Here is an 11,571-nt window from a genome sequence, read left to right as displayed (position 1 = left end):
CCTGCAGTATAGACACTGGTTACGGTGGGCAATGCAGCATCTTGCAAACGTTAGTCTCCACCCTCCCACTCTGCTTTTGTTGTTTTTCCTCAACACTTATTCCACATCCTGTGGAATTCAGGGTTTAGAACAGTGTCATCCTATAGCAGTATGAGGCAAGCCACGCGCATAATTCTTAATTTCCTAGTTGACACATTTTTTTTTAAAGTAAAAAGAAAGAGGTGAAATTCATTTTTATACTATATTTTACTCAACCTGATATATCTAAAATATTAGCATTTCAACAGGGAGTCAATATAAAGGTATTAATGAAATATTTTTACATCTCTTTTTCCCTTCAAAATCTGGTATGTACTTTTTAACCCTTGATACTGAGCACATCTCAGTTCAGACTAGCCCCATCCTAAGTGCTCAATAGCTACGTGGGGCTAGTGGCTTCTGTATTGGATAGAGCAGCTCTAGAGAAGGGCTGCCTTTCACATAGGAGTTGTTCAGGGTCCCTCCTCCGTGCCCCCCTCTCCCCTCTGCACCCCTACCTTGGGGTGATCTCAACCCCTCACTTGGTTTCCACAACCATCGCTGGGCTCAGAGCTCTCTGCTACCTCCAGACCCCCAATCTCCCCACAGGGGTCTCACAGCACCTCTGACTCAGTTCGGCCCACGCAGAACTCAGCATCTGTCCCCCCAGCCTCTGCCCTGAACCACCTGCTTCTCCCGATTTCCCTGCCTCTCTTCGCGCGGGACACCACCATCCACCCCTTCCCCCGAGGCAGATACAGAGGAGACACACTGGCTCCTCCCTTTCTCTCCCCCATAGGGAGAGAGTTCTGTCAGCCTGACCCCTGTGGTGCCACTGAACCTTGTCCCCCCCGCTTCCCCCCGCATCCCCCGCTGCCCTTCTCAGAGCTCAGAACTCGACATTTCTCTCCACGTGGGGCCTGTGGGCCCTCCATTTACCCTGCTGCCAGAGACTTTTTTTTCCAAAAGCACCTCTGGGTGTCCCCCTTTTACTTTTCTGGCTCCCCATCACCTCCACACACCTGACATTTAAGTTTTGCCACAGTTGGTCCCCAAATTTTCAATCCAGTGCAATTCAACTCTGGCAACTTTCTCCAATGGAACTGTCCGTAAAGTACAGGGCTCGCTTTCACTGTTAACCCTGGTGCGAGCTACTCCCGGAAGCCTTCTTGAACCTCGCCCATTCCATCCTCTGACCAGAAATGGTCTCCACCCCCTGGATCTCCCCTGCCACCGAGTGTATCACAGCACATCTGTTATGTCATTGCTTTCCGTGTCCTGGTTTCTGCCTCCTGCCCCCTGCTCCAGACTGGAACCCATAGGGCTTGGTATCTTATTCCTTCATCTCTGACCCCAATTCCCTAAATGTAGATTCAATTACAGAAACATGACTTCCAGACTCGGCTAATTTACTTCATGTCCTCAAATAATTTCCTTCCCCTCCCACCTTCACTCAGCTTTTCGGCCTGTGAAATGGAGACAATCCCTGTTGCCAGGCGTGCTTACCAGGGCTGGGAGAGAGTGAGAGGGTGCTACTGCCAGAGCTGCAGCGGGCTGACGGCAGGGCCCTGGCTGGGGCTGGGACAGGAAGGGTAGTGACCGTGGGAGCTGATAGAGGGTCCTGGAGAAGGGAGGCCCAGGCAGCATGGACCCCCTGCAGGGACCACCCAGGGGGCTTCTCTCTGCTACCCCAACCCTACACCTCTGACTGGCCTCTTCCTTTGTCTTAAGGTTGCCTGTTTTGCCCCGAGTTTGGCCAGCATAACAGGTTGTTAAGAGTGGGCAGGGGCCGGGCCGGGGACAGGAGTCTGTCCTCACTAGCTGGGTGACGCTGGGCTGGGGCCTGCCTTCTTCTGGGTCTAGCTGCCCCCAAATGGTGACATCTGCCTGGAGCCTGATAGAGCTCTGACTGGCTAGGCGAAGCCAGGCATCTGACCCCCTCCCACAAGGGCCAGGGGCGCAAGGAGAAGAGCCCCATGGGGCACACAGGAGAGGGAGAAGGGGCCTTGGAGGCCAGGAGGTGCCTCTGGGTAGCTTACCAGCAACCTCCTCCACGCAGCCAGGCCCTGTCCAGAGCAGGTGAGGGAACAGGGGTGAAGACACAGGGCTTCCTACACCTCCTTGGCCCCGCCCCGACCTGGGTGCTGCATCCCTTCATTTTCCACACACCCAGAGGACTGTGGACCAGGAGCCGGGGCTGTGGGCCCAAGCCCACTAAGTCAGGACAAAGAGGCCTCAGCTGAGAGTGACCACGTGCAGATGTCCCAGGAACTTCATGGATCCTGGGATCGGTTTGAGGGTCTGCCTGGGACCGAGGGAAGCCTCAGGGGGGGTCAGGTGTGAGGTGAAGACGAGTGTACCATCCCACAGTCAGGGATGCCCACCATAACAACAGCCCCTCCCCCCAGGAAGTGGCGAGCAGCCAGGATTAGCCTGTGCACGTGGAGGCCCATGCCCACCTGCTGGCAGGGGAGGGGCCCGTGGCACCTGTAGTTGGGAATCCCCCTGGCCTGGGGACTGCTGGACACACGCTCCACAAGGGCACCCTTCCTGCCCCGGCAGAGGGGGCAGTGAAAAGACTGAGACCCACAAGGACGCATCTAGTCGCTGCCTGTCCTCACCCAGCAGTTCTGTCTGCGAAGCCCTCATTTCTGCACCAAATTTTCTCTCCCTCTGTGTATCCTCTCTGAGGATAGCTTATAACAAAGCAAGATCAGGAATGACGTGCCAGTGGTGGAATTGCAGGCCCCTAGGAAAATAAAGGGATATTCTTCTATAGGCAGTAACTGCTGTGAACGCTCACACCACACTTCACAAGGTGGAGGGTGGGCAGTCCTGTTCCCAAGCAGAGCCATGCCCACCCTTCTCCCTGGCTCAGCCAGGCGGGAGAGTCTCCCTTGCCTCAGAGCCTGAGAGCCAAGAGAATCCTGGGGGCTTTCCTCAGACCTCAGGTAGGAAATACAGGTATGTTGGGCAGTGCAGACGGGAAGCCAAGCCTCGGGGTGGACAGAGAGTGGCAGGAGGAACCAAGGTCCAGGCTGGGAAGGCAGGTCAGGATGGAGAGGGCACTGTCCCGGCCCTCTCCATCCTGACCTGTGTATGAGAGCCAACCTCCAATTCACTCCCTGACCAGTGCCAGCGAGCCTTCTCGCAAACTGCACTCAGAGCCCTCACCGTGGTCAGCTGCGGTGTGTGGCAACTGGACAGTGGGAGGGACCAATGGGCCACCTGTAGCCAGGCCTTCTCCTCCCCTTTAGGCACAGGCTCCAGGGCACTACATCTTATACACCTGTTATTTACAGAGAGCACACACCCACATTTACGCAGCCGGAGAAAGGCACATAGGAACACACGGAAAACCCACGGGCACATACTCAGACGCACGTGGACACAGCGACACATTCACGCTAGATCCATATACACAGCCATATGTGCTCCACACGGCCCCAACAGCAACACAGACACACGCACACAGACCACCCACGTGCACACACGCAAATCCACCAATGCTGGTGACAAGCCCTGCTGGGTGTCCCTTGCCTGGCATACCTTGTCCCATCCCATCTGTGTGTCACGGGCACCCAAGTCAGAGACTCTGGGAACCTAGATCCTACCGGTACGGCTCAGGCTGTATCTCACCAGTCAGGCTGCCATGTGGGCAGGACTGAGGTCCCCTGTAGGGCAAGATTTCAAGAGCTCTAAAATAGAACGTCACCACCACATCCTCAAACAAACTACCACCTTCATATCCAGAGGATCTTCATTTCCCAGGGGACTGAGTGGGCTCACAGTCCTTCCTGACAGTGGGGAATCTGGGGCGTTGGGGAAAGAGAACCAGAGGCACCAGAGCTGAGACACAGTGGGAAAAATCAGCCAGGTCAACTCAGGCAACATCCAGGGACAGCCCTGCTCATGACACATGTGCTGTGACCAGACCATCCAAGCTCAGGGGAAGAGAAGAAAGAGTGGGCAGGATACTGACCACCTGCTCAATTCTCTATCCATCCAGCTATTCATTCAAAAAAAAAAAAAAAGGGTAGTGAGCACCTACTACATTCCCAGCACTGACTGAAGCACGGGGGATGCAGATTTTACACCAGGCAGAGTCCCTGTTCCCCTGGAGCTTACGTTCACCCAGCCGTATGTCCTCCTGGTCTCCATCTATCCATCTAAAGGTTTCCCTCTGAGCACTACTGTCTGCCAGGCTCTGTGCTGGGTTTTGCAGGACAGACATGGCAGGTTGTGCCACGTGGCTCTGGGAGGTAGGAGAAAGCAGTGATGCTTCAGAAGCTCAGGAAAGAGAGATGGCACTGTAGGCCAGGGGCTCCCTGGTGAAAGGCTTCTCAGTGGACTTGTCAGCGGGCAGGAAGGATGCTGACCGTGGGAGACATGAAGCACCCAGGCAGGGCATATCCGTCAGGAATCCTTAGATCGCAAGTAACAAAACACCACCACCCCAAACTGGAAAGGAATTTATTGGTTCGTGTCACTGTCAAGTCCAGGCTTGGGATGAGCTTCAGCCGTGCCTTGATTCTAGGGCTCGAGCGCTGCCCCCAGGATCTGCTCACTCACTGCTGTCACCTCACCTTCTGAAGTTCGAGCCAATGAAGGAGCAGCTCCAGACCTCACATCCCCTTGGCTTCAGTTTCATGCCTCTGTTCTAGCATGCTCTAGTCACGTTACATTTCACAAGCTCTGCCTGGGTCATGTGTCCATCCATAAATGAATCACTGTGCCAGGGAAACATAAGGTCATCACTGATCAAAGACCCATGCTCTACCCAACCTCCACCCTAAGCACAGGGCAGAGTGACCCCGGAGTGGTTTCAACCAATTCAGTTACACGACAAGGGTGAGGGGATACCTGGCTGGAAAATGATCCCTGTTCCATAAGGGAGCCGGAAAGCACAAAAGCAAAGACTGGAACGTGCAGGAAAGAACAATGGGTGTGGCAACCAGGAAATGAAAAGGGAGGTGAAGGAGTACAAGCGTGAAACGGTATATGGGATTCTAATTGTGAAAGCTCCAGGCTTAAATTGGACAAACGTTCTGGACTTGATAGTGCAGGGTCTAGGGAGCCCTGAAGCCTCCTGAGAGGGGGCGTGGGAGGCAGAGGGAGGCAGATGCTCCTGGACCACCAGGAACACGTGTTCACTCTGCCTCCCACCCGCAGACTCCCATGTGTGGAGCACCTCCAGCCCCTCCTGACTGCCAGACCCTGGATCCACCTTCAAGGCTGTTATAGCAAACAGTCTTGCAGTAATATTCCCCCAGCTGAGCCACAGGGAAGGCGGAAGTCTGGTGGGTGGCAGGCCTCGGGCTACTCTGAGGGGGATGGGAGAGATGGCTGAGGGTGTTGTGGTTACTCTGGTTGCTGGGTGTAGATTGGATGAGAGCACGAGGATAGGAAGCACAGAGGTCAGCTGGGAAACTACGGCAGCCATTCAGGCCAGCGAGTATGGAGTCCTGGAAGGCAGTGGAGAAAGAGGAGGGAGAAGACAGGAGACAGTGAACGCTGCTGATGGCTGAGGACCAAGAACTGACTGGTTTAGCAACATGGTCACTGAGACCTCTGAAGGGAGGACTTTGGTGGACGCACAGCTGAGCTGGGTCCCATCTGCTCTCATGGACTGTGGTGTGGCCACTCAGGCTGAATTTTTCCTTGTGTCCCCCTTGTTGGGGGAGTCCTCCGCCTGCCTCTCCCCGAGGTCATTCATGCCAGTTATATCTTCTTGGCCACTGAGCCTACTACTCTCAGAATAGCTGGACGGTGGGGTCTGGGCAAGGTAAGGAGCCTGGTGTCGTCTGAGCACAGTGGCCAGGAAAGCCTTGAGGTACTGGCGGAAGCGGCGGCTGGAAAACGCATAGAGGACGGGGGTGAAGCAGCAGTGGAGGAAGGCGATGCTCTCTGTCACCTGCAGCGCATACTCCAGGTGCTGGCTGACCTTGCAGTCCCCAAAGACTTGCAGGTCCAGCAGCGAGTGCAGAAACAAGGTGACGTTGTACGGGAACCACAGCACAAAGAAGGCCACCACCAGGCCTATGGCCATCCTCAGAGCCCGGCTCTGGCCTGGGGGCCTCAGCCTGGCCAGGACGGAGCCAATGCGGGAATAGAAGAAGATCATGGCAAGCAGGGGGAGGAGAAACCCCAGGAGGTTCTGCTGGAAGCGGAGGAAGAGCTTCCAGATGGTCCCGTGCCCCCCAAAATCCGCAAAGCAGTCCCACACGCCTGGGGCGTTTTCCTGCGTCCTCACAAAGACCATGTCGGGGATGGAGACAGCCAGGGCCACAGCCCACACGGCAGCTGCGAGGAGCAGGCTCTTGGCCCGGGTCCTCAGCCGGTGGTGGGGCTGAGCGTGAACAATCTCCAGGTACTTGTCGAGGCTCATGCAGCTAATGAAGAAGATGCCACTGTAGAAGTTAATGGTGTAGAGGGTGCTCACCACCTTGCATAAGAAACTCCCAAAGACCCAATGCCAGGCCACAGAGATGCCCCAAAAGGGCAGCGTCACCAGAAACAGGAGGTTGGAGATGGCCAGGTTCAGCAGATAGATCTCGGTCATCTGCCTTCGAGGCACACACCGGAGCAAGACCACTAGGAGAAGGAGGTTCCCGCTCAGGCCCAGCACAAAGATCAGGCCATAGAAGAGTGGCAGAAAGACTCTGCCAAACGACAGCACCTCGTCCTTCCTGCAGAGCATGAAGGCCACGTTGCCCAGGAAGTACTCATAGTCATAGAAGGAGCTGCTGTTCTCAGAACTGGCCACCTTGGTGCTGGGTGGCAGAGGAGAGGCGGTGGCGGCCATGGCGGGAGGACACATCCAGTGCTGGAGCTCTGTGGGCCAGAGAGCAGTGTGAGCAACAGGAGACAAATCCACCCTCTCTCCAAACCCACTTTAGCCAGTGCTCTGGGGTGTCCAATAGACTCTTTGCATTCACGCCAGTAACCCATAGGCTAGCAAGTACGGGAACAAGGATGAGGAGCCCAAGGCTACCACTTAATAGTTATGTCACCTTGGGTAGCTGACTTAACCTCAGATGTTCTCACAGTACTCACTTCTTTTTTTTGATTTTTATTTTTTGGTACACGGGCCTCTCACTGTTGCGGCCTCTCCCGTTGCGGAGCACAGGCTCCGGACGCGCAGGCTCACCGGCCATGGCTCACAGGCCCAGCCGCTCCGCGGCATGTGGGATCCTCCCGGACCGGGGCACGAACCCGTGTCCCCTGCATCGGCAGGCGGACTCTCAACCACTGCACCACCAGGGAAGCCCAGTACTCACTTCTTTCATGATGGTTTCGCTTATTTTCCCCCTCATCATTTATAAAGACTGATAATGTCTTTCATGTTTTTCTTTATTATTTGGGGATACCAATTCACTTATTTATTGTGTACATACTCTTCCTCACGTGTGGCTTGAAATTATTCTTCTTTGTGTGGCTTATAATTTTTTCTTTTTAATGAGAGCCTCTCTTCAGTGGGGCTTGCTTTTTCTATAAATACCTAGTGTGCCTACTCTGGCTTTGAATTCTCTTGACTTCTCTCACTTGAGGATTTCCCTTCCTTTGGTTATTTTAAAAATATTTTATTTATACATATTTAGTTTTATGTCAATATCTTCATTTATAAATATTTAATATTTTAAAAATATTTTATCCACTATTTCTAGGTTTGCAGCAGAAAGGTGTGAACCAGCATGTCGACAGACTCAGAACTAAACCTACTAATCCCTCAGTTTCCCCATCTTTAACATGATATTAATTATAGTGCCTTTCCGTGGGGTTCTTGTGAGGCTTAAATGTTATAATTCAGGCAGAGCATTTAGAGCTCTATGAAGGATGCCCAGAACATAGGAGGCATTCAATAAACATTTGCTTAAATTATTGCTTTGCCCAGAGCTGAGTTCATCATCTTCCAAACCAGCCTCTTCTCCTCTCCCTTGTCTATCTAACTGAAGAGCTCCACCAGCTATTCGGTCACCTAAGACTGAAACGTGGGAGACATCACAGACCTCTTCCCCCCAACCCTCATCATCACCCTGTGTGTCTCTACCTCTTTACTGCTATCTCCAGGTTCCATAAAAATACATACATGATAAAAATATTTACATGATACTCTTTTTAATAAAATTAAGACAAATGAAACATACATATATATATATATATATATATATATATATATATATATATATATAAAACAACCACCACCTCAGGAAGTATATGAATATATGCTGTGAAGGAGCTCGAAGAGATAAAAGACAGGGGAAAGATAGGCACAAGACTGAAGATGGTGGCTGCCTGGGCAGGAGAAGCCAGAGACATGGGATGGGGCAGGTCACTGTCCATGGTCAAGTTCTCTCTGGGCAGCAGTTTCCCAGGTTTTAATTGTATTATTAAACATAATTTTAAAAAGAGAGCCTCACATGAACCAGTGAGAAACGTGTCATGAACCAAGGATTATGCTCAATCCTGTTCTGTGTTCTAAAAGGAGAGAGACTTCATGTTCAGCACATTAGATTGTTCACCAATGGGGAAGAGGGTTTGGGGAGGAGAGAGGAAAGAGATAAAAAAAAGAATCTGTGGCCCAAGCAGGCAATCATGCACAGCCACCAGAATAAGACCTGTTGGCTGGTGATGATAATGGGCCACAAACCCAGAAATACAAATCAACTCCACCTTGTACCTCTGTATTTTAGTTTTTATTCCTTGATTCAAATGAGGTTGAACTGTTAATACACTGAATGTATTAGTTTGTATGTATGTCTTCTGTGCATGATTTACTGTTTTAATGGTGGGATTCTCATTTTATAAGAGGTTTTATATAGTAAGGATTTTAGCTTTTTACATATATATTGCAAACATTTTCCCCAGTCCTTTCCCTCCCAGTAGAAGTTTAGTCTGTTTTTTTTTTCCAGGTAGAATTTTGAAAGAAATGTTGACTCAGGTCCTCAGCTGGCCCTTCTAGTATCCATGACACCGTGACCCTGTGATGGAAATATGCAATTCTGCTGAGGCAGAACCTCTCTCAGGAGAGCCCTGGAGTCCTCCTACTCCTTGAGCCTCTGCCCCACCCTTGGGCTCCTGTCAACTGGCTTCTGGGCCAGATGTTGGGGAAACACAGATGTCCTAACCCCACCCCAAGACCTCAGCCTGGGCGGCTTTAACTAGGGCTGGGCTCTGCTCCTGACTGGCCTTGAGAACTTGGCCCTGTGCCTTCCTTTCTCCGTCCTTCACTCCCCTCCTGTGCATCTGGGCTCTCCTGTCCCTGAGCCCCTCTTTCCCGGGCACCAGTATAGGCACCCACCCCCACCCCCAGCACATGGCTGGTTTGGGAGTCCATGAGCTGCTGGCATTGGGAGGAGGGAGTGCCCTTCTGCACTTGGGCCTGATTAGGGCTTATTAGTCAGGAGTTACCACTAATTAAATACCAGCTCTTCTAGTCTGTTAGCACTGACCTTGATCCTGACCTGGCTTCTGAAAGTCTCTGGCTTTTGCTTTAGCAAACAACCAAGTCTGATAATTGCTTTGGTCAAAGCCAGAAGTCAGGGTCAGCAGGCCCCAGGCTGGCCCAGGTCACCTTTACAAGGCTCCCTTCACCTGGAACACTCCGTTCTTTTCCCTCTCGGGGCCTCTGGCCTCCTGATCGCTCACCTTGGGAATCTTTCCACATTCTCTGGACCTCTGGGGCCACCAGCCCCTCCCATCACTTTCACCAATAATACCAACAACGATGACAACAGCAACCAACATGTGTCATATGCACGTGACAATTGGCCAGGCACTTTCATATCAACTCTGGTAGTCCTGGAAGGCAAACCAGGAAGGAACTGTCAGCCCCACTTAACCCAGGAGCAAAGTAACTTCTCCACAATCACGCGGGAAGTCACTGGCTGAGCGCATCTGAGCCCCAGGTCTTCAGACTCAGAAACAGTGCCTTGTCCCTGGTCTCATCTCATTCTCGGCCTCTGTTCTGCCCTGTCTAGCAGTTTTCAAAAGGGGCCACCTGAGAGAGGTGTGATTTGAGCTCAGGAGGTCTTGCTTGCCCAGGTTTCGCCCTCATTGGCTGGTCCAGCCTTGGTAGATTCCACCATTAATGCCCCCAAGGCTTTATGGAGCCTCCTTGGGAAACGTAGTCTCCCTACAGGTCAACAGAGTGGCCTCCCCAAAATGTCCATATCCTAATCCCTGAAGCCTGTGGATATGTTACCTTACATATCAAAAGGGACTTGACAGAAGTAATTAAGGATCCTGGGCTAGGGAGAGTACCCTGGATTATCCCGGTGGGGCCACTGTACTCACAAGGTCCTTTATAAGGGAGGCAGGAGTATCTGAATCAGAGAAGGAAATGTGACGGTGGAAACAGAGGTCAGAGGGAGGTGGTTGCAGGACAAGGGATGCAGGCAGCCTCTAAAGGCTAGAAGAGGCAGGGAACTAATCCTCCCCTGAGCCTCCGGAAGGAATGCAGCTGGGCTGACCCATTTTAGACTTTTGATCTCTAGAATTTTAAGCTAATAAATTTGTGTTGCCTTAAGCCACTGAATTTGTGGTAATTTGACACAGTGGCAATAGGGTCACTTCCTGTGACCCTTTGTGCCCTCCACATCTCACACTGAGGGAGTGAGAGTGCATGGTGTCCACCTCCTCCAACTTACAGGTGGGGAAACAGAGACTCAAAGAAAGAGAACTACTTGCGCAAAGCATACAGTGAGTCATCTCTGTACGGCTGCACTGAGCCACAAACCCCATGTTTGACTGCCCTTCAGGTCTCTGTTACCCCACCCCTAATAGTCCATCTAGCCCTGTTCTGTTTTCCCTTTTTTTGTTTTTTCACTTTTCCTTAATACTGGAATTCATTTATTTGGCTTACCCAGAAACACCTTGAGAGGAATGGATTGCAGTGTCAGTTATTCACATCTTCACAGATAGTAAGGCAATCCCGAATGAAGCTCTGGAGTAGAACCTCTGGGGAATCCGGACAACTAGATAGAGAGGAGGCTGAAAGGAGCAGGGACAGCAAGGGCAAGGTCAGCTGAGCTTCCCGTACAATGAAGCCAAGGGCACAAGGGCAAACTACAGCTTGTCTCTGGGGCAGTAACATCATCCTGAGGCTGCTGGCCTGGGCTGGCTCCAGCTTTAACTTAGCAAGAATCTGGCTGGAGATTAATGTCTTCTCCTGAGGATCCAGGCCTCCCCTCCCCAGGCCTCTCAGAGAAGTCAAAGTTGAGGCAATAAGAGAGAGGATACTGCTATGTCCATCTAGACAGGAAGGTAGCTATGTTAGTTGAGCTCCTTCTCATTTAATCTTCACCATAGTTCTGATAAGCAGTACCATTATGATCCCCGTTTTCCAGATAAGGAAACTGAGGCTTGGAGAGGTGAAGCCCAACTGCCCACAGCTTAAGATCAGCAAATGATGGGCCCAGGATTGGATGGCCCTAACAATACAAGGTAGAACTGTAACAGAGAAGAACAAAGCTGACTCCACATTGGCTCTGTTGCCTGGGCTTAGCCATGCAGGCTCTGTACCTTTGTCTCATCCAACAGTAAAAGAATGAT

At 51.9% G+C, this 11,571-nt stretch overlaps 1 protein-coding gene across 6 annotated transcripts in view; it reads right to left on the bottom strand.

Annotated features, from left to right (window-relative positions):
• Positions 1–4,477: 4,477 nt before the first annotated feature.
• Positions 4,478–11,571, bottom strand: part of ACKR2 (atypical chemokine receptor 2) — an 87,812-nt gene continuing 80,718 nt past the window's right edge. For all 6 annotated transcript variants that reach the window (XM_060162267.1, XM_060162268.1, XM_060162270.1 and 3 more), the window contains one exon: positions 4,478–6,852. In XM_060162267.1, the coding sequence (XP_060018250.1) occupies positions 5,663–6,852 (1,190 nt within the window). In that variant the 3' untranslated portion in view covers positions 4,478–5,662. The remainder of the gene's footprint in view (positions 6,853–11,571) is intronic.

The sequence above is a fragment of the Lagenorhynchus albirostris genome, chromosome 10 (genome assembly GCF_949774975.1).
Source record: "Lagenorhynchus albirostris chromosome 10, mLagAlb1.1, whole genome shotgun sequence".
Classification (NCBI taxonomy): Eukaryota; Metazoa; Chordata; class Mammalia; order Artiodactyla; family Delphinidae; genus Lagenorhynchus; species Lagenorhynchus albirostris.
Note: the sequence above shows the minus strand (reverse complement) of the source record. Positions and strands in the feature narration are given on the sequence as shown.